Source organism: Silene latifolia, chromosome 9 (assembly GCF_048544455.1).
Source record: "Silene latifolia isolate original U9 population chromosome 9, ASM4854445v1, whole genome shotgun sequence".
NCBI lineage: Eukaryota > Viridiplantae > Streptophyta > Magnoliopsida > Caryophyllales > Caryophyllaceae > Silene > Silene latifolia.
The window spans coordinates 202,921,231-202,943,073 of NC_133534.1; the positions used below are offsets into that span (position 1 = coordinate 202,921,231).

The 21,843-nt window shown below is 40.5% G+C and overlaps 1 protein-coding gene and 1 non-coding gene across 2 annotated transcripts; both read right to left on the reverse strand.

The window, feature by feature from the left end:
* Positions 1-4,015: 4,015 nt before the first annotated feature.
* LOC141602116 (uncharacterized) lies at positions 4,016-4,594 on the reverse strand. The gene has a single exon (XM_074422430.1). It carries the CDS (start codon positions 4,592-4,594, stop codon positions 4,016-4,018), a length of 579 nt encoding a protein of 192 aa, XP_074278531.1.
* A 7,580-nt stretch (positions 4,595-12,174) lies between these two features.
* LOC141602764 (small nucleolar RNA R71) lies at positions 12,175-12,281 on the reverse strand. The gene has a single exon (XR_012524674.1). It is a non-coding gene; the product is annotated as a small nucleolar RNA R71 (small nucleolar RNA).
* Between the last annotated feature and the right edge of the window lie 9,562 nt (positions 12,282-21,843).

Here is a 21,843-nt window from a genome sequence, read left to right on the forward strand (position 1 = left end):
CGCCTTTTTCTATTGTCGGTCCATGTGGGAGATTATCACCCGAAAGTATATCAACATTGAGCCACCGGTTAGTGTGTTTTAATAACTATTCAAACGTAACTTAGGTTTAGCTCTGTGTAATATTCCACTTATTCTGTCTATTTTGATTAAGTATATTTTGATTTGTAGTTCCCACCTTCCGTCAACAACAAAGACCTAACCTATTCGAAGGAAGACATCGCCGACATGAGAAATAAGTGGGCCACTTATTTTCTTTCATTAGCGGATGGTCAACAGTCTGCTCATTATGTAGGTGTGTATATAGAGCCATGTGTAATTAGTTTTGGTTACCCTGTTTATAATATTTTGATGCTGGGTTGAATAGATCAATCTGTGTAATATTCTGATATTGCAGGATTAAAATTTTGAAATGCAATTTCTTTGAAATGCTATTTTGCAAGTAACATTTCAATGGAACTGCCATCGCAAAAATTAGCATTTCAAAGAAAAAGTCTGGAACCTGCTAAAACAATTTTTTTTAATAAAATATTTATAAATTCGATTACGATTAAAAATAAAACTGTGGTCAATAAATCTATTGAAAACAGTCGCATTTAAATATAAATCCGTTGACATATTCATCCATAATATAACGGTTTAATAATCACAAACCGTTATCAAATTGATGACATTTAAAACGGTTTAATAAGCATAAACCATTGTCATATTTACTATTTTACAACGGTTGTATTTCAGTAAAACCGTTGTCATAGGATTCCGTAGAGCATTCAGACTAATACTACCACGGTTTCAATATTATAGACAACGGTTTTTGAACCGTTCTTAATATTGTATTACGGTTATTTGAACCCGTTTTTTACATTTTATAACGGTTCCGCCTTTTTAACAACCGTGGTCACGAAATAACAACGGTCGATGTAATAACGGTTTCGTATTTTGTATTACAACGGTATATTACCTTATCTAACCGTTGTTGCACCGATTATTTGGCGTAGTGGTAGGACTCTCCCGGTACGTATCTCAACTTGGATTCATCGAAATTTATCACCACTTCTTTAGCAATTTTGGTGATCAACCCACTCACATAAATCTCGACTCTCGGAAATGGGTTATTTAAGGGTTTTTGGAAAGGAAGGGCTAGGTGATGGCCAATGTTTATCTCATATTTCACGGGCTTTTGGAATAAGTAAGAACCAAGAATTTCTAGTTCATCCGAATGGAAAATCCAAAACATGTCCCGCCCAAAGATTGTCCACCCCATAAATCGGTGCCAAATACGAACTGGCGCATTATGGCAAGAATTAGCCGCCATTTTCAGATTTGACTTGTCCTCCAAACCCTAAATTGCAGTCCACAGTTTCCCGTATTCAAATCCCTCCGGGGGTCGGTAGGTCTTAGCATTCTTGAGACAAAAAATTTTACATAGCTTCTCCAAAGGGATATTGTATATTGAATTCATGAGTCGAAAAGTGACATCCTTCACCATTCCTGTACTCCGTTTTTTCTCAAGTGAGAATGTGCTCAAGAATTCCCAAGTAAGTCGGGGGTAGGTCTTATGGCGAAGGTTATACATATCCCCCATCCCTAAACATTTGAACAATTCATGGCATGCTTTATCCAAACCAAGAGCTCTCACAGATTGTCTACAAATGAATCGGGTGAGGGGAAGAGGGCAGCGTTTCAAGAATTGAAACTTACCACGGTGGATTTTGTTAACCCATACAATGTCCGAAAAGTTGTTGAGGATTTGAGGGAGTTAGGGTTAGGGAGAAGGAGTGATTTCTGATTTTTGAGTTAATGTTGGTGTTTTTCGAGTTAAATTAGGCAAGTCAAACTCTCCCAGCCGAGCTGCCGGTTAACCGTCTTGGAACACATGATTTCCAAAATTTAATCAAAGACCTGATTGTTGGCAGCGTATTCTCAGCCGGTTATGGGACTGACGGCCGCCCAACCGGCTGGGAATACTCCTTCGTCAAATTTTTATTCAGAATTTAATTTTCAGGTCTTCAAATCCGGTTGGCCGGCTCCCAATGCTTCTGTTGAGCCCAATTTAACTTGGACCGACCTCATTCTAGCCTGGCGTAATTAGGCTAAGTGGGGCAACCAAGGACCGGGCAAATGTAACTACTACTTGACGAATGAAAGTACATTCCGGGGCAGGTAACCTGTTAAACCCTAGAAGAAATTGTAATACTACGGTTTTATGAGTCTCTGGGTACTCTATCGAGTAGGCCTTACTCTGTCGAGTAAGGGTGTGTTGCATTTTAAAAATAGTTTCTGACCTGTTGGGTACTCGATCGAGTAACCTTGATACTCGATCGAGTAAGGGGGCACTCGATCGAGTACCTCAGCTACTCGATCGAGTAGCCGGTTTACGGGGTGATGACTTGTCGGGTTTTGTTAATAATGCGATTAAGTATATAATTACTTCCGCCACTTTTCTTTAAACACTTTTACAACCTAATTGCTTTCAAAAGAGAAAACAAACTACGTTCTTCGCATCAATCGCATTGTTGGCAAATCCCGGAGCTTGGAAGGTCGGATTTTACCTTTCTTTATACCTTTGTGATCCTTGCGTCGAGGGTAAGATCTACGTACCATTTTTATAGTGTTTCGTTAAAGTTGGTTAAACCCTAATTTGGGATTTGGGGGTTTTGTTGTATTTCGTGATTGGTAGTGGTGATTATATGTTTGTATGTTAGGAGGAGGATTCGTAGAAGAAGCCTTTTGATATCAGCTGTGAGACCGTCTGACTGTGTTTCTTTCCAGATAGGGTTTCCCTACTCAGTATTAGTCCCATAATGCATTGTTGGTGTTTCGTGATTGTTGAATATTATCGTATTCATATTGTGACGGTTGTTGGTTGATTGTTGTTTGATGGTTGTGATTGTTTGTCTCTGGTTCTCGAGATGCGTTCTCGGCTGAGTGGAGTCACTTGCGGGAGTGGCTTCACGCCCTAGTTTCGCCCTCCGTGGAACCCGCCACGGGAGGAGATGTGCACATTAATGGGACAGGGTTATCACTCGGTATGATGAGCGGGCATTTGGTGGGTACGGCTGCGGTCCCCCAGCGGGTGGCTGGTCCAAAGTGGACGATCGGTGAGAGATTGATTGGAGTGGGTGTGATTGTGTGTGTGATCGTTTGAGCTGTTTGTTTACTGTGTTGTTGGTTATACAAATTGTGTGATTAGTACTGACACCATTTAATGTTTTAAAAACTGTGGTGATCCATTTGGGGATGGTGAGCAGTTATTGAGCAGGTATGAGTCGAGTTACTGGGATAGCTGGGATGTGCCACCGTCTGATGATAGAAGTCTTCCGCTGTAGCTTTAGTAGTTTAATAAACATTTCATTTAGCTGATAGACAGTTGGTTGTGAGAACTTGTATTCGTATTTTGGTATTTGGTTTTGGATTGTAACCTTTCACTAAAGTTATACTATTTAAATGTTGTTTCGTTATTGTCTGATGATTATCATTGCCTCGTGTAACCGAGATGGTAGCATCCTTATACCTGAGTGGTCCTGGTAAGGCACTTGGAGTATGGGGGTGTTACAAAATGGTATCAGAGCAACGATCCTGAAACCTGTAACCAATGAATCTAATGAACATAGGGAGTCAATTGAAATGAACCCGGGGTAAAGGTTGTAGGAGCTAATGCAAAGGCTTGGGAGACGTCCTAAAGTCGGGAACTCGCCCTACAATTTTGAACCGGTCACATGGGGGGTATATTACAAGGTCGTATGTGATGTTTGTTAGTTTGTATGTGAATGTGATGATGTATGTTGTCATTGTTGGATGTTTGGAGTAGAAGGTTGAGATTGCGAATGAAAGGTTGGTGAAACGTATAGAACTGTTGTTTGAACAAGAAGCAAGTTGGATGTTTACTATGTGGCGTTTGATAATATGATATAGTGCTTTGTTTTTTTTTTTGGTTAAATGTAAGCTTTCATTAATGAACAAAAAGATAGAGCAATGATTACAAGGGTTTAAGGGCCACACTTAGCATCCATGCTAATTAGCATAGAATATCCAAATGTTGTACCCAGGTTTTGTCAACATTCAATAAAGGTAATCTAATAAACTGATTAATCCTAGTATGCACCAATCTTCGAATATCCTTCACAATACAGGCAGGTTTCATGAGCTTCAATTCAATCCTGCATTTGTTCCTCTCTAGCCAGATGTAATACCAGCAGGCCATCTGAGCCATTCTACAAGCATGTCTCTGCAACTCAGTCCCATGCTGAATACCATGCTCCAATTTAATCTGCATCCAGTCCTCAATCATACTCAAAATCTGTTTGCTGTAACTGCATGACTTAAAGAGATGCATATGTGTTTCAGGTCCAGCTGCACAAAGAATGCAGCAATCATTATCAGTCAGATGAAGTTTGTGCAGCTTTTCCTTCATATTGAGAGCTTCATGCTTTATCAACCATCCAATGAAAGAGTGTTTAGGAACACACCAATTATCCCAAACCTCAGAATACCAGCTTACAGAGGGGTTCATACCCTGCAGCCAGCAGTAACCAGACCTAATAGAATAACCCTTAGCATCAGGCAGCCAAGAACTATTCACGTAACCAGTAGCCATCTTATCCCTTACCTTGCATATATTTCTCCAATTCCAGTTGGAGTCTGCAGGAGGGACATAAGAAACCTAATCAGAGCCTTTCATATATATATGATCTATCCATTGAACCCAGAGCCTATAAGCTTTAATATAGATCCAGTTCACCAATTTTCCAACAGTAGCTATATTCCACATTTCAGCATTTTTAATACCTAATCCTCCAGTTTTCTTGCTACAGCATACCTTATCCCATGCCACCAGTGGGGCTCTTTGGTATTCAGTGCCCCCATCCCACAAGTAGTTCCTACAAATTGCAACAATCCTATGTATAACCATCTTAGGGATAAGGAAAATTGCAGACCAGTAATTGTGCAAAGTATTCAACACTGAATTAATCAATGTCAGTCTACCAGCATAGCTCAATTTACGTGCACCAATCCCTCTAACTCTAGCTACTATCTTCTCCACAAGGATGTTACAATCATGCCTTGTCAGTCTCCCAGCCTGAATTGGGATCCCAAGGTACCTAAAAGGTAAAGCACCCTCCTTAAATCTAGTAACTTGGAGAATATCCTGTTTCACAGTTGTAGAAACACCAGCAAAAATAACTTCAGATTTAGCCACATTAATTTTCAAGCCAGAGGAAGCAGAGAAGGTAGAGAAAGCTCTCAACATCAGCATGATTGAGGTGGTATCTCCCTTACAAAACAGCAACAAGTCATTTGCAAATAGCAAGTGGTTCAGTTTAAGCCCTTTGCAAAGGGGATGATATCTGAACTCCCATTTATTTGTGGCAAAATCCAAGACTCTTGACAAATATTCCATGCATATGGTGAACAGCAAGGGGGAGATAGGATCCCCTTGCCTCAAACCTCTTCTACCAGGGAAGAAGCCAAAAGTAGCTCCATTGAGATTCAAAGAAAAGGATGGAGTAGTCACACACAGCATCACCAACTTTCTAAACTTCTCAGGGAACTACAAGGCCACCAACATTTGATCAATAAAACTCCATTCAATAGAGTCATAAGCTTTTTGAAGATCAAGCTTGAACATACACCTAGGTGAGCAATTCCCTCTATTATACAGTCTCACCAGGTCTTGGCAAATCAGTATATTTTCCAAGATACTCCTTCCATGAATAAAAGCTCCATGGTTCCTACTTATAATATTAGGGAGAATAGCAGCCAACCTATTGCAGAGGAGCTTGGAAATAGTTTTATAGATGACATTGCAACAGGCTATAGGCCTAAAATGCTTTACACTCTCAGGTCTATCCATTTTAGGGATAAGAGTGATCAAAGTATCATTAATCTGAGTTAGCATCTTTCCACTGTCAAAAAAATTGAGCACTGCAGCACAAACTTCCTCACCTACTAAATCCCAAGCATCTTTATAAAATTGAGATGTATACCCATCAGGACAGGGAGATTTATCCTTGGGTATACTGAATAAGCACTTCTGAATCTCATCACATGTAACAGGCCTATTAAGAATCTCCCAGTGTTCAGGAGTACAACACTGCCCCCTCCTAACCACATGGACATTAATAGAGTCAGTAGCACTCTGACTACCCAGCAAATCAGTATAATAGTCTAAGAATGCCTGCTGAATGCTATTTCCATCAGTGCATAGATTACCATGGTGATCCTCAATGCTCAACACCTTATTCTGCAAAACCCCCTTCTTAATAGCATTATGAAAGTAAGCAGTGTTGATATCACATTCTAAAGACCATTGGACCTTAGCTTTTTGCACCAAAAAACTATCTCTAGTAGTAAGTAAGGCCCTAAGTTCCTGAGACACTTCCATCTCCTGCTGCATTAACTCCATATTCCCAGGACTATCCACCAGTTGTGTCTGAATTTGCTCAAGTAAAGCACTTGTCAAGTTGAAACTGTTTTCAATATCCGAGAAGCAACTTTTATTTAAACTTTTTAGCACTGGTTTAAGCTCTTTCATTTTCTTCACCAGTTGGTACATTTTTGTGCCCAAGTACTGTCTCTCCCATACAGTCTTCACACAGGCCTTAAATTGAGGAGATTGACCCCACATATTGAAATATTTGAAGCTTCTTCTACCAATCAACTCAGTTCTTTTGTGCACAATGGTACAAGGACAATGATCAAATATCCCTTCTGGATGAAAATGTGCCATATAGTCCCCATACTCCAACATCCATTCATGATTACTCATCACCCTATCCAATCTACTATAAACTCTATGAGCTGGTTCTTGTTTATTAGACCACGTAAATAAAGCTCCAATAGCTTGAAGATCTTCTACATAGCAAAGAGAGACACACTCCTGAAAGTGTTCCATCTCAGCCTCAGTGGTATTGCCCCCAACCTTTCAATTGGAGAGAGCACAGTGTTGAAGTCTCCTGCCCAGATCCAAGGTTCATCACAGTGTAAAGCTATTTCTTTCAGAAACTTCCATAATTTCATCCTCTCAGACAAGTCATTATGAGCATATATCATAGTAAGAAGAAATTGTTTCCCTTCTAGTCTTGACTCAACCTTCATATGGATAAATTGAGTTCCATAAGCTAGCACATTAACACAAAAAAGATCAGGCTTCCATAAGATCCAGATTCTCCCTCCTTTATGCCAACTACTATTTGTAGTAATGCTCCAACCATCACAGAAGGACATATTCTTATTCAACATATTCCTAGGTTTAATTTTTGTTTCTAATAATCCAAATAAACCCACACCTTGAGAGTGCATAAACCATTTGACCACCCTCTGTTTATTCAGGTCATTTAGACCCCGTACATTCCAAAAGCCAATATTATGCATGAGGGGTTATAGGAGGGGGATCCTTACCACTTCTCCCTACCCCCCCTAGGAGTAGTCCCATTTAGTGCATTAAGGAAAGAGTATGGCTTCGTCTTCCCTGCTGCCCTCATTCCAGTAATCCTTCCTTGCCTATTAAGTTTCATAATATGCATAGCGGGAGTAGCAACAGATAGCCTAACCAGAGGTGGGAAAACATCAGGGGTGAAAAGTTTCTCCTGAGCAGGTTCCACAGGCTTCTGAACAGGCCTCCACTGTTGCTGTTTCTTTTGTGCAGGTTGGGTAGGCTTGACACCCACCTTTTGTTTAACTTTAGGGAGAGCCTTCCTGCATTGCTGCTTTGTATGACCCAACTCCTTACAATGCTCATAGGTAACCGGCCTCCATTCATACTCAACTTTAACAACCACCACTCTACCAGCTTCATCTAAGAACTTAACCTGTTGTGGTAACTTTTGATCCATTTTAAGCTCCACTAAAACCCTAGCATAAGCCAGCCTGGTCTTGTCTATGGTAGCCACATCCTTTCTAACATACGTACCAACCAAACCAGCTATGACAGGCAAACAATCCCCCCAAAACTTCAAAGGGATTCCAGATAGTTTCACCCAAACAGGAACAGTTTCCACTTTTTCCTTTACTAAGTTAAGTTCAGCATCCCATGGCTTAATTATGATAGGTTTGTTATCAAAAAAATAATACCCTGCATTAAGTAAGGCATCCATACCAGTTTGTGTTTTAAACCTAACCAGAAATAACCCATTAGACATGAAAGAAACTCTGTAAATGCCAAATTCCTCCCAGGCCTTATAAACATAATCCTCTATAACTTCAAAAGGTGGATTAGAGCCCAGAATATAGCAATAAACAGACTGAGACCAGAATTCTACCTCAGATTTTACATCATCTGCAGTAAATTGAAGTAACTCAGCAAGCTCCTCATCCTCTGCAATTGTTTCCATGATAGGAATGTTCCTTTTACCTTTTCGAAGTGACCAACCAGCACCCTGTTGTTCCTCCCCGCCTTCTGACAAGTTTAGGACAGGAATACCAACTAATTCACCCAAAGATACTGTCTTTTTAGCATCTGCAGTTGCTGGTCTCTGTATTGTAGTTTCCACGGGCTTTCCATGACTATCCCCACTTTTCTCACCCAAAGTCTCTTTATTTTGTTGTTGTTTATCCTTACTTTTTGGTGTTTTTGTGTTTTTTTGAGCTTTAGACGTTGAAGCTGAAGCTAAAGGTGAGAAAGAATTTTCTGAGAACGTCATGACTGCCATTGTTATTGTGTATGATTGTTGAAAACTAGGTTAAAATTTCAGAGAATATTTCTCTTTCTATCTCTAGCATTTTTTAGTTTTTATTCAAGGTCAAGTTCAACATTAGTGCTTTGTTGATCATATGAAGAGTTGGTAGAATTGCATGCTTAGCTATATTATAATGTTGAGTTTATAAAGTTGCATAGAGTATGTTGGGATATGTGAGATAACATGCGGGTAGTATATACGAGTCAGCATGACTCGATCGAGTAAGGGGGTACTCGATCGAGTAGGTGAGGTACTCGGTCGAGTGGGTTTGACTCGATCGAGTGGGTATTTGACGTTTTTATAACCAGAAACGTGTTTTTGGGTACTCGATCGAGTACATAGGGCACTCGATCGAGTAGGGGGTCACTCGATCGAGTAGCTGGGCTACTTGGTCGAGTATGTTAGAGATCAGAAGGTCTGTTTTGGGTCTGATGTCTGGGCACTCGATCGAGTATGGTGGGCACTCGATTGAGTAGCCTCTACTCGATCGAGTAGGTTTAGGCACTCGATCGAGTGTGGTCTGGGCAGTCAGCTTTCGTGTTTTGAGGTTTTAGTGCGTATGTTTATATCTACCCTTTCTTATATAGTTTCAAGATGCCGCCCAAGAGAAACGCCTTGTATGCGAGAGCTGAGACCATGAACATAGATGATATCGTTAAGATGTTGGAGCATCAGGATGCTCTTACGGAGGCCTTAAAGAAAGTGGGAAAGGATAAGGAGGTTGACCACTCTAAGATCAGCCTTTATATAGCGAGGTTTAACCCAAAAGAGTACAAGGGAACCGGGGAACCGAACCTTCTTGACAACTGGCATCGTGAGATGGAGAACATACTAGACCTGGTTCACTGTCCTGATGAGATGAGAGTAGAACAAGCTGCGTTCTACCTGAGGGAAGTAGCTGGCGAGTGGTGGGATAAGGTGAAGGTGAGTGCTAGGGAGATGTATGCGAACCAGGGCTTACCTGCTATACCTTGGGAAGAGTTTCGGAGGGCTATAAGGAAAGAGTTTGTACCGGAGCATGTAAGGAGTAAGCTGAGTGATGCGACCATAATTGGCGCATATTTAGCCCCCGAATTACCATTGTTTCTATGCTTTTTAGTGCCTATTTGGGTCATTTCTTATCTTTAGATCTTTGTTTTGCATATTCTTTGAGATTTTGATCCCTTGGTAGGAAAGGAGTAAGAATCTTGCATTTTCATGGCAAAACGAGGCTAAATGGATCGTATTCAATGACCAAGCATCAAGGAGAGACAAGACTAGAAGGCCTTTGTACATAGCTAAGTAGAAGATCAATGTTGAGAAAGGATCCTTGAGTCCCCAAGGAAATCCCCAAGGATTCTATGAAGAAAAGGAAAGAAAAGAAGAAGGAATGACGCTGTAGAAGAATCCGAACGGATCATCCATGATCCGTCCGTCCGCCCAGCTCAATCCGAGCGTCCTTACCCAGGATCCGCTCGGATCCCCCAGGCCCAATCCGAGCGTCTTCTGCCTTGATCCGCTCGGATCGTCCATGCCCCATCCGTCCGTCTCGACCTCCATCCGCTCGGATCACAGTACAGCATGGTTTCGTCCTTCAAGTTACAAAATGGAGACGCCCTTCTCTCATTGAATACCGGAGTCTCCTTGCTCAACTTAAAAAGTGTAATTACTAGTTTAACCCTTAGTTAACCCTAATGCATCCTCCCTAATTTTCACTATAAATACCCCATTAGTCTAATTAGAGGAGCATGTTCTTCTAATCAATATTTAGAGTAGTTAATATCAATCAAATCTCTCTTCAATATTGTAATCAAATATTAATCTAGTTTTAATCCAAGTTTTAGTTCTTGAATCTCTCTCTTGTTCTTCATTTATTTTGGGTAATTAGAAGATTATTGGGTTTATTGGGAGATTGACAACCTTCCATCAATCATCAAGTTCTTCTATTATTCTTGCTTTATTATTGGAATCATTAGTAGGTATAATCTCTTAATCCCTTTTTAATTATTGCTAATTACTTTCATTTATTCATCATGTTTCATTATGTTAGTATGATTGACAACCTTTCTAGCATGATCAATATGATAATGAGTGAGTAGTCTCTTAGCTAGGGTTTAATGGGTGATTAGGGGAAACCAACATGGGGATGATTCATGCTTAAATCAATATGCTTTCATATCTTATTTGCTTGCTTGTTTTGATCTTAATACATGCACATGTTATGTTTGATGAAATGCTAAGCCTATGAATCCTTGCATTTATTATCATCTACTATCTCTTCAACTTGACTTGTAAGACATAACCCAACTCGAGTCTTGTTAGATCATGCATGTGTTAAGTAGGAAAGATTAAGTCGACTTGTAGGTGTTGTACAATCTATGTGATTCGGCTCCGGGACCCAAACTTTCCTAGGATTGTAAGATATAACCCAACTCAATCCATCACAACAATAATTGCTTGCTTATAAATTGAGAACATGTTTGTATGATCATATCCCATGAATCCCCTATGAACCCATGACACCCTAGTGCTTTTAATCAATTGTTTACACCCTTATTTCATTTACCTTGTTAGTTTATTTTCATTGCTATTTTAGTTTAGTAACCTTCTACATCAACCCAACTTGTGACACCCCTAGACACCACTAGTAGCAATAGAAATCTTCGTTTTCAATACCCGTCCCTTGGGATCCGACCTTTACTTGCCTCTTTACTAATTTGTAGAGTTGTTTGTGAAGTATAAATTGTGTTTTGTATCGACCATTGACCAACGACCACAATTGCTTAATTTGTGAACTAAATGGCTCCGATCAAAAATGGCGCCGTTTTGGGACGGTGTTTAATTGATTTTAGATTTCTTTTATTGTTTTTAGTTGTGTCTTTTTTCACCTTGGGGAAGTAAAACTCCTCAAGGTTTGTTCTAATTGTTTTCTAGTTGTTTGATATTTTGCATGTCTAGAAGGTTACAAAGAGATTTGTTACCTTTTGACCGTGAAATCGAAAGAACCTTGACGAATAATAGGAGACTTGTTAGGAGGAATTTGGGAGGTGTTGGTGAAGTTGTTCAACCCACTAGTGAGTTTGTCAATCCTTTCGCAATAGAAGGAGAAGAGAACCCATTAAACAATACCACACAAAATCCACCTACAATGCCTAAATTTTCGTCCCACTCTACACCCACCGAGGAGAATTTACCAAACGGTACTCCTACCCCACAACATCTTACCGGAAATTTTATTGCCAAGTCCGCCTTCATCCAACTAGTTGAGAGGAGCCAATTCGGGGGCATGCCAAGTGAGGACCCTCATTCTCATATGGAAACCTTTTGCGATTATTGTGATGCTATCTCTCAAACGGGCGTGACTCAAGACCAAATTAGATGGGTCTTATTTCCTTTTTCGTTAATCGGAACCGCAAAGCAATGGTTGAAGGGCCTCGATAAGGCCACCCTTGGAATAGATTCTTGGAAGAAGTTAGCTCTCGCTTTCTACAAAAAATTCTACCCACCGGAAAAGACCAATATGCTAAGAGCTCAAATCACGAGTTTTAAACAAAGGGATGAAGAATCTTTGTATGAAGCTTGGGAGCGGTTCAAAGGTGTTTGTCGCTCATGTCCTCACCATGGACTTAGCGAATGGTTTTTAGTGCAACAATTTTGGAATGGTTTATATGAAGATTCAAGGAACATTCTCAATATGGGATCAAATGGAATGTTCACCGAAGTTGATGACAATCAAACATGGAACAAGATTGAGGAAATGGCGGTCCATAATTCGCAATATAGTAGGCCTCGCAAGGCTACTAGAGGAAAGTATGAAGTGGACACCGTTACTCAATTGGGTGCTCAACTTAGTGCTCACATTGACACTATCAACTTGAAGTTTGAACAAGCTATGGCTAGACTTGAGGAAAACTCAAAATCAAAACATCATGTCAATGCCATGACGGCATCCTCATCAATCCCAAGTGGGATATGTGAGAATTGTGGAACCTTAGGTCATGATCAAAGTGAATGTAGGGGAACAACCGAGCAAGTCAATGCTTTCCAAGCTTACAAAAGCGGTACCCCTTATTCAAATTTTTACAATGAAAATACCAAGTTCCACCCAAATCTCTCATACAAAAGCCAAAATGTTCAAAACCCTCAAACAACATACACTCCACCACCCATGAGAAATCAAAACCAAAGACCCTTTTTCAATCAAAACCAAGGTTACCAAAATCAAAATCCATACAATCACCACAATGACCAAAGTTTTGATGTCCAAAAAGCGGTCCTTCAAATGCAAAAGAATCAACAAGAATTCTTCACCCAAATGCAAAAGGATAGCCAAGCGAAGGATACCACCATCAACAACATTCTAGCTCACACCAAGATGTTGGAAACACAATTGACCCAACTAGCATCTTCAAGCTCACAAAGACAAAGGGGGCAATTACCACCTCAAAGTAATCCCCTAGACATGAAACGGTTAGTGCCATTCACTTGAGAAGTGGTACAAGGTATGAAGCACCGAAGGAGCAAGTTGAGGATGAAGTTGTGAGAGCTAGTGAGAATGAAGTTGTGGTGCAAGGTCCCAAAGAAGGGGAATCATCAAAAGAAGAAAGTTCAAAGAAAAATGAAGATAAAGCCAAAGAAAAGGAGCCCATTGTGATTAGACTTCCTTTTCCAAGTCGTCAAGTCAAGCCCAAATTTGATGATCAACTTGGAAAGTTCATGGAAATTGTGAAGAACTTAGAAGTCTCAATTCCTTTCACGGAATTAATCAATCACGTTCCGGCCTATGCAAAGTACATGAAAGATATCCTCACAAAGAAGAAGTCGATCCGGAAACTTGAGACTATCGCCTTCACTAAGGTGAGTAGTGCCATACTTCAAGGGAGTTCACCTCCAAAGTTAAAGGATCCGGGAAGCTTCTCAATACCGTGTACCATTGGCGACACAACGATCAACAAAGCCTTATGTGATCTAGGGGCTAGTGTGAGTGTCATGCCGTACTCGGTGAGTAAAAGGTTGGGAATGGGAGAGCTTAAGTGCACCAATATCACACTTCAAATGGCCGATAGATCGACGAAGACACCGCTAGGGATATGGGAAGATGTCCCCGTGCGAATTGGGAAGTTTTTCATCCCGGTGGACTTTGTCATTGTTGATATGGAGGAAGATTCCAACATTCCAATCATCTTAGGAAGACCTTTCCTACACACCGCGGGTGCGGTGATTGATGTGAAGCATGGAGAGCTCACTCTAGAAGTGGGAGATGAAAGCATAACTTTTAATCTTGACAAGACCATGAGAGCTCCTCGTTTGCATGAGCCATGTTTCATGATTGATCATTATAGCCGGAAAGATGAGAAGAAGAGATCGGAACTCCAATGGAGGAAGAAAGTTGAAGATGCTCCATTCAAAGAACAAGTGAATTGTGACAAGGAGAGCTTGCATAGCTCATCAAAATCAACCAAGGAAGAAGAAGATGGCCTCATTAGCCAAAAGAAGAATTTGGGAGAGTTGTCTCCATCCAAGCAAGAGATTTTCAATGATCAACTCAATGAAGTTTGTGGTCTTTGGGACGACGAATTTAAAGGGATCTTTAATCCCTACATTGGGCATGCCATCGATCATGATCAACAACAAGAACCACGGTCTATTGAGAACCTCTACCATAACAACGAACAAGCTTTTAATTACTTCTTCGAGGTGTTGAGCAACATCAACAACACCTTGAACATGCCTCCTTGACATCTCATCAAGAATGAGAGTTTGGTGGAGTCCTCCCTAAACCACCACTTGTAAATATTTCTAACTCCCTAACTTACATTTAATTTTTGCATTGCATTTTTGTCATTTTTGGATTTTATTTACCTTGATCAAAATAATTGTCATGAAAAGAGAGAAGTGAGGGAGGGACTAATGATTTTAATTGATGTGTAGTGATTTACCTTAGTGTGGGGATGGCAATTGCCTAGGCTATTCACGCCTTAGTAGTGCCCCCACAATGAAGAACACAAGAAAAGAAAGAAAGAAAGAAAGAATGTTAAGGAATGGGTTTGCGCAAGGATCCGTGTAATCAAGGAAGAATCCGAGCGGATTCTGGAGAATCCGCCCGTCTGCAGAGGATCCGAGCCCCGGTGAGAAGACGCCCGTCTTGGGCCTGTGCAAAAATTGAAGAATTCTGTCTGTTAAGGAATCCGAGCGGATTTTCGGAAAGACGCCCGTCTCCCAGGATCCGTCCGTCTCGGTAAAATCCGCCCGTCTTGAAGTCGAAGAAAAACAAGAAAAATCTCGGATGAGAATCCGACCGGATTTCCCAAGAGACGCCCGTCCCTCAATAAAAATCCGTCCGGATTTCCCAGAGACGCCCGTCTTTAGGCGGGATTTTTAAATTTTGAAGCTTGAAAATCCGAGCGGATTGCGCCTAATCCGCACGGATCGTGCCTGCATCTTCGAGATTTTCGTTTCTTTAAATACCCCCCACCTTCATTCATTCATTCATTCATAAACACTACCCATAACACCAAAACCCTCATCCTCTCCATCTCAAACACAAAAACCCTCAACAAAATCACCAAAACAAAATCAAACCACCCTTCAAACATCAAATTAATCACTCCATCTTCAAGAAAAATCAAAACCAAGCACAAAATCTTCACCCTTTGAGTCGATTTTTGCTCTAATAAAGGCAAAGCCTTTCACTTTCAAAATCGATTTGGGCATTCTACAAATTGAAGATTTTTGATTCTCTACTTGGTTTGTTCATCAAATGGCAAGAACAAAGGGAGCAACAAAGGCAACAAAGGCACCAAAAGCAAAGGCTCTCTCTCAAAGGCAAAAAGCTCTACAAACAAAGAAAGCTTTGGCAATGGTGGTGTCAACACCAAACTTAGAAGTGCAACAAACTCAACAAATTTCTATGGAAGCATCACCTTCTACTCCGGTAATTAATCAACTCTTGCATTATCCGGAGGTAACTTTCATTTCCGATGACCATAGAAATTCATTTGTCAAGTTTGCTATGAAACAAATTCAATCCACCAAGTTCATATGTGAAAAAACCTTAGAGAAGCTAGGTGTCCTTGAACAAACAAGAGTCTTTTTCAATGCCATGGGTTTGAAGAAATTGTTTGAAATGAAAGAAGTAACATACCCCTCCCTTGTCTTGGAATTCTTAAGTTCCTTGAAAGTGACAAAAGTTGAGAATAGGGAAAATATTGAGTTTCGTCTAGCTAACACTAGTAGACGCATTTCCTTTCCGGAATTGGGTGCAATTTTGGGTCTTAGCGATGAACATAAATTCTATAAGCAATATGGTAAGTACGATCCCGCGCCTCTTTGGGAGGCAATCTCCGGGAAGAAATATGAAGATTTTCATGCTTGTCGTGCTCTCTTGGTCCATCATCCGGGCATAAGAGTTTGGCACAAAGTTGTGGGAAATACCATAATTGCTAGAAGAGACACCAATCATTTCACGGGGCTCGATTTTATTCTCCTTGAATCAACTTTGAATATTGGAAGAATTCACACCAAGCCTTACAATTGTTTGAGGCTATTGGTTGATAGATGGCTTCATGTAGATAGTGGGAAGAAGGGTACGACCGTTATTGTTAATGGCGGCCTTGTCACGGTCCTAGCCAAGCACTTTGATCCTAATTTCAATAAGGATAGCAAGTACAAGGCTAAGAATGGTGGCCATCTCATTGATATGTCCACCTTGATTAACAAGTTTAAGTGGGTTGTTCACAATTCCCTTGATACCAAGTATGGGTGGCTTACTAGTGAGGCTCGTTCATTCACTTTACCCGCAAAGATTTGCCGTCTTAGTGTCCACCGGACCAACTATTTACTTCCCCTAACCAAAGAAGCCGAGTACATCATTCAACAACAAAAGGGTGACCATGAGGCCCCCTCCTCTTCCATTATCATACCACCTTACCCCTATGACTATGAAGAGTTTACGCCGGAAGGAATTGAAATTGGGAAAGACTATGTAACTCTTCTTATGAGAACCATGCACAAGCAAGCTTATGAAGACCGGAAGAATGCATATCTAGCTCAATATCCTCCCCTCCTACATTTAGCTAGGCAAGGACTCCTTGATCCATCTTGTCCTTTGCCTAGTTGGGCGGATAGAGAAGCTTTGTTCCCGGGTGCATCAAGGGATGTGGTGGAAGATAATGAGGTTGTTGGAAATGATGAGGAGATTGATGATAATATTGAGGAAGAAGCAAGTGGAGATGAAGAAAGGGATGGTGAAGATGGTGAAGATGATGATGAGGAAAGCAATGAAGAAAGTGCCAAGGAAAGTGGCAATGAGACCACTTCTCATGAGGGAAGTGGTGATAATGATAGTATGATGGAAGACTAGCCTTGGAGATTCCTACTCTCCCACAGTTTGTCTATATCTCTTTGTACTTTACTTCATTTTGATCATTGGTTAGTTGAGTCCTAGCAACATCAAAGGACTCACACCTCGGTTCCTTTGAGGTGCTCTTTATTGTTCCCACTTTTGTAAAATCCAAAATGACAATCTAGTCTCATGCATAGCATAGCATGTGCATGAACTCCCCCATGTCTCGACATTAGCAATAGTGTCTTACTTGGTTTGGGGAAGTTGATGCATACGCAACGGGAGGTAATCTAAATTATCCTCTCCGTCATAACAAAACAACATGCATCATGTAGAATAGCTTAGTGTAGAATTGCATTTAGCATAGAAATCATGCATCACTCTTGCATAATTTCCATCATTTTGGCCATTGAGGACAATGCCCATATTAGTGTGGGGATGGGAATTCTAACACTTAACTTCTATTCAAAAACCCATAAAAATTGAAAAATTTCAAAAATCATAAAAATTTGAAAATTGAAAAATCCAAAAACAAGTTCATTTCCTTTGTATATATTGTCTTGTATATATTATGTTTGTTTCATCCTTGTTCACTTTGATTGACTACGCCACATCCGAGACATGAGGATATTGAAGACCGCATGGTATGATCTTTCCAATCTCCTTTTTCCTCTTTATGTTAATGACTATGTGGCTTTATTTTGATTGATGCGGTAAAACAATGTGAACTTAGGACTTGCATTTAGTTTATATGTCATATTAGTTGGTAGAATCATTTGCATTAGGATGTTTATATGTTAGTTGCATCATGGCATGTAGTTTGCATGTTAGAAAAATTTTGCGAAACCGTCTACTTCGGAAGCTTGACAAGTGTATATAGGCCCTAGTAGATGCTTTTTATTCTTAAGAATTTGCTTGTTAGAATGCTTGTAAAACACCCTAGGATGTGTCATGCTAGTATCCTTTGACCCATGGTTTAAGGCCGAGTCAAGAGTACCTTGTGGTGTGATAACTCCTTGGCTACCGTTTATTCCAAGGTGACCCTTGAAACCATGCATACTTCTATCCATCATCCATGTTCTACCACATTTTTGTCATCAAAGGGAATGGGCACAAAAAGAAATTGATTTGAGTTCAAAGAAATGAAAAGTGAAAAAAAAAAAAGTTTGCAAAAATGCATCAAATGAAAAGAGGAGCAAAAATAGAACTCCTAAAGCTTCAAATACAAGGCACCCTCGTTACTAATTGGGGTGACTTTGGAAATGTTCAAAAATGCAAAAAGTTGTCAAGTATTGAAATGCCAAAAATCAAAAAGAAATGGCAAAGAAAGTGTTCTCAAATGTCAAATGCCAAAGAAATTTGGGGGGAAAACAAAAACAAAAGCAAACTCCCAAAGTGAAACTCAAATGTCTATCGATCCCTTTATCCATCATATCCATTTTTGTGCATGGTAGAGAGGGGACGACCCTTCTTCTTGTCTAGGCAAGAGGGGGAATTCCGCGATCCTCCAGTGTTTCTAACACCATAGGGAGTCTACTCTTGACAAAAGCATTTAACGATTGAGGACAAAGGTACCCTAGCTTGACACCTTTTGGAGGTGATTTATTGGTATCCTTCTAGGCTTAGTAGTTTGAACAAATTGCATCTATGAAGGATTGTGTGCCCTTGAATTGCTTCCCTTGTAGATAATTCCCGCCACTTAGATGAGGAAAGTGGCTATTCTTTTGTAGATGCATCCATTACTTGATTTTGTGTGCTTAATGTTTGGATGTGTCGCCATTTTGGCAAGACCCACCTTGCCTTGCAAGAAGGCATCCTACCTCATGGTTGTCTTGTTGTGAGTTGAAGGGGCGGAGTGAGACCCGCTAATTGTCTCATATCGGCTATTATTATTAGGTTAGGTTAGTATTGGTCCTAGTCTTTGTCACCTCTTTACTCGGGACGAGCAAAGGTTCGGTTTGGGGATATTTGATGCGACCATAATTGGCGCATATTTAGCCCCCGAATTACCATTGTTTCTATGCTTTTTAGTGCCTATTTGGGTCATTTCTTATCTTTAGATCTTTGTTTTGCATATTCTTTGAGATTTTGATCCCTTGGTAGGAAAGGAGTAAGAATCTTGTATTTTCATGGCAAAACGAGGCTAAATGGATCGTATTCAATGACCAAGCATCAAGGAGAGACAAGACTAGAAGGCCTTTGTACATAGCTAAGTAGAAGATCAATGTTGAGAAAGGATCCTTGAGTCCCCAAGGAAATCCCCAAGGATTCTATGAAGAAAAGGAAAGAAAAGAAGAAGGAATGACGCTGTAGAAGAATCCGAACGGATCATCCATGATCCGTCCGTCCGCCCAGCTCAATCCGAGCGTCCTTACCCAGGATCCGCTCGGATCCCCCAGGCCCAATCCGAGCGTCTTCGCCTTGATCCGCTCGGATCGTCCATGCCCCATCCGTCCGTCTCGACCTCCATCCGCTCGGATCACAGTACAGCATGGTTTCGTCCTTCAAGTTACAAAATGGAGACGCCCTTCTCTCATTGAATACCGGAGTCTCCTTGCTCAACTTAAAAAGTGTAATTACTAGTTTAACCCTTAGTTAACCCTAATGCATCCTCCCTAATTTTCACTATAAATACCCCATTAGTCTAATTAGAGGAGCATGTTCTTCTAATCAATATTTAGAGTAGTTAATATCAATCAAATCTCTCTTCAATATTGTAATCAAATATTAATCTAGTTTTAATCCAAGTTTTAGTTCTTGAATCTCTCTCTTGTTCTTCATTTATTTTGGGTAATTAGAAGATTATTGGGTTTATTGGGAGATTGACAACCTTCCATCAATCATCAAGTTCTTCTATTATTCTTGCTTTATTGTTGGAATCATTAGTAGGTATAATCTCTTAATCCCTTTTTAATTATTGCTAATTACTTTCATTTATTCATCATGTTTCATTATGTTAGTATGATTGACAACCTTTCTAGCATGATCAATATGATAATGAGTGAGTAGTCTCTTAGCTAGGGTTTAATGGGTGATTAGGGAAACCAACATGGGGAATGATTCATGCTTAAATCAATATGCTTTCATATCTTATTTGCTTGCTTGTTTTGATCTTAATACATGCACATGTTATGTTTGATGAAATGCTAAGCCTATGAATCCTTGCATTTATTATCATCTACTATCTCTTCAACTTGACTTGTAAGACATAACCCAACTCGAGTCTTGTTAGATCATGCATGTGTTAAGTAGGAAAGATTAAGTCGACTTGTAGGTGTTGTACAATCTATGTGATTCGGCTCCGGGACCCAAACTTTCCTAGGATTGTAAGATATAACCCAACTCAATCCATCACAACAATAATTGCTTGCTTATAAATTGAGAACATGTTTGTATGATCATATCCCATGAATCCCCTATGAACCCATGACACCCTAGTGCTTTTAATCAATTGTTTACACCCTTATTTCATTTACCTTGTTAGTTTATTTTCATTGCTATTTTAGTTTAGTAACCTTCTACATCAACCCAACTTGTGACACCCCTAGACACCACTAGTAGCAATAGAAATCTTCGTTTTCAATACCCGTCCCTTGGGATCCGACCTTTACTTGCCTCTTTACTAATTTGTAGAGTTGTTTGTGAAGTATAAATTGTGTTTTGTATCGACCATTGACCAACGACCACAATTGCTTAATTTGTGAACTAAATGGCTCCGATCACTGAGGGAGGAGTTTGATGGGTTTAAGATGACATCTGATATGTCAGTTGCTGAGTACTACAGGCAGTTTAATTAGAAGTTTAGGTATGCTGAGGATATGGGTTTGAGCGAGGAGAACCTGGCGCTGAGGTTTGAGAGGGGGTTGACCCCTAAGATCATGGATAAGCTACCCGTGGGAGTCCTTACTGATGTTAAGGAAGCTTATGAGAGGGCTGGGAGAGCTGAGAGGTTGGTGGAGATGGCTCAAGAGAGAGTGGTTGAGAAAAGAGAGGCTGAGAGTGAGGGTGGTGGCCAATCTAGTCACAAGAAAGGCAACCACAATCAAGCTAGAGGGTTTTCTTCTGAGTCAGGGTTCAGTGCTGGGGATTCCTTTGGGCGTGGCCGTATGAGTAGTAGTGGTAGTTGGGGGATGACCTGCTATGGCTGTGGCGGTGTAGGCCATAAGAGACATGAGTGCACGAGTATGCCTGGAGCTTTTCAGAGATCGGCTCAGGGGAGCTATTCTCAGGGACCTGCACAGAGTTATGCGAGCAATAGACCGTCTGGGTCATGGTCTAACCGGGGAAGTCAGAGCTATCAGGGTGGAGGTAACCGCAATGGCGGTAATTCTTATCAGAAACCAGCTACGAACAACAACAACAATCGGGGTCGGGTGCTAAGCCGACCACATCAGTACTGTCCAGGGAGGTGGATAGAAGACCAGTGGAAAGTTGTACATGATGGACAAGAAAGCAGCTGAGGATGATGCACATGTTATCACTGGTACTTTTCTTGTTAACGGTATTCATACCTTTGTTTTGTTTGATTCGGGGGCGTCTCAGTCGTTTGTATCTTCGAGTCATGTTAAAGGGTTGGGTTTGAGGGTATATGAGTCTGTAAGTGAAAAAGTTTTTATACCTTCGGGTGAGTCTGTATCATGTGGGAGGTTGTATAGAGATGTGTCTATGATAGTTGGGCAAGTTGATCTACCTGTAGACTTGCTAGAGTTTCCGTTAGACGGTTTTGAGATGATAGTCGGGATGGATTGGTTGGGAAAGTATGAAGCTAAGATAGACTGTCATCAAAAGAAAGTGTCTTTGAGAGGTCCTAAAGGTGTTAGTGTGTCTTATCGTGGGTTTGTGGTA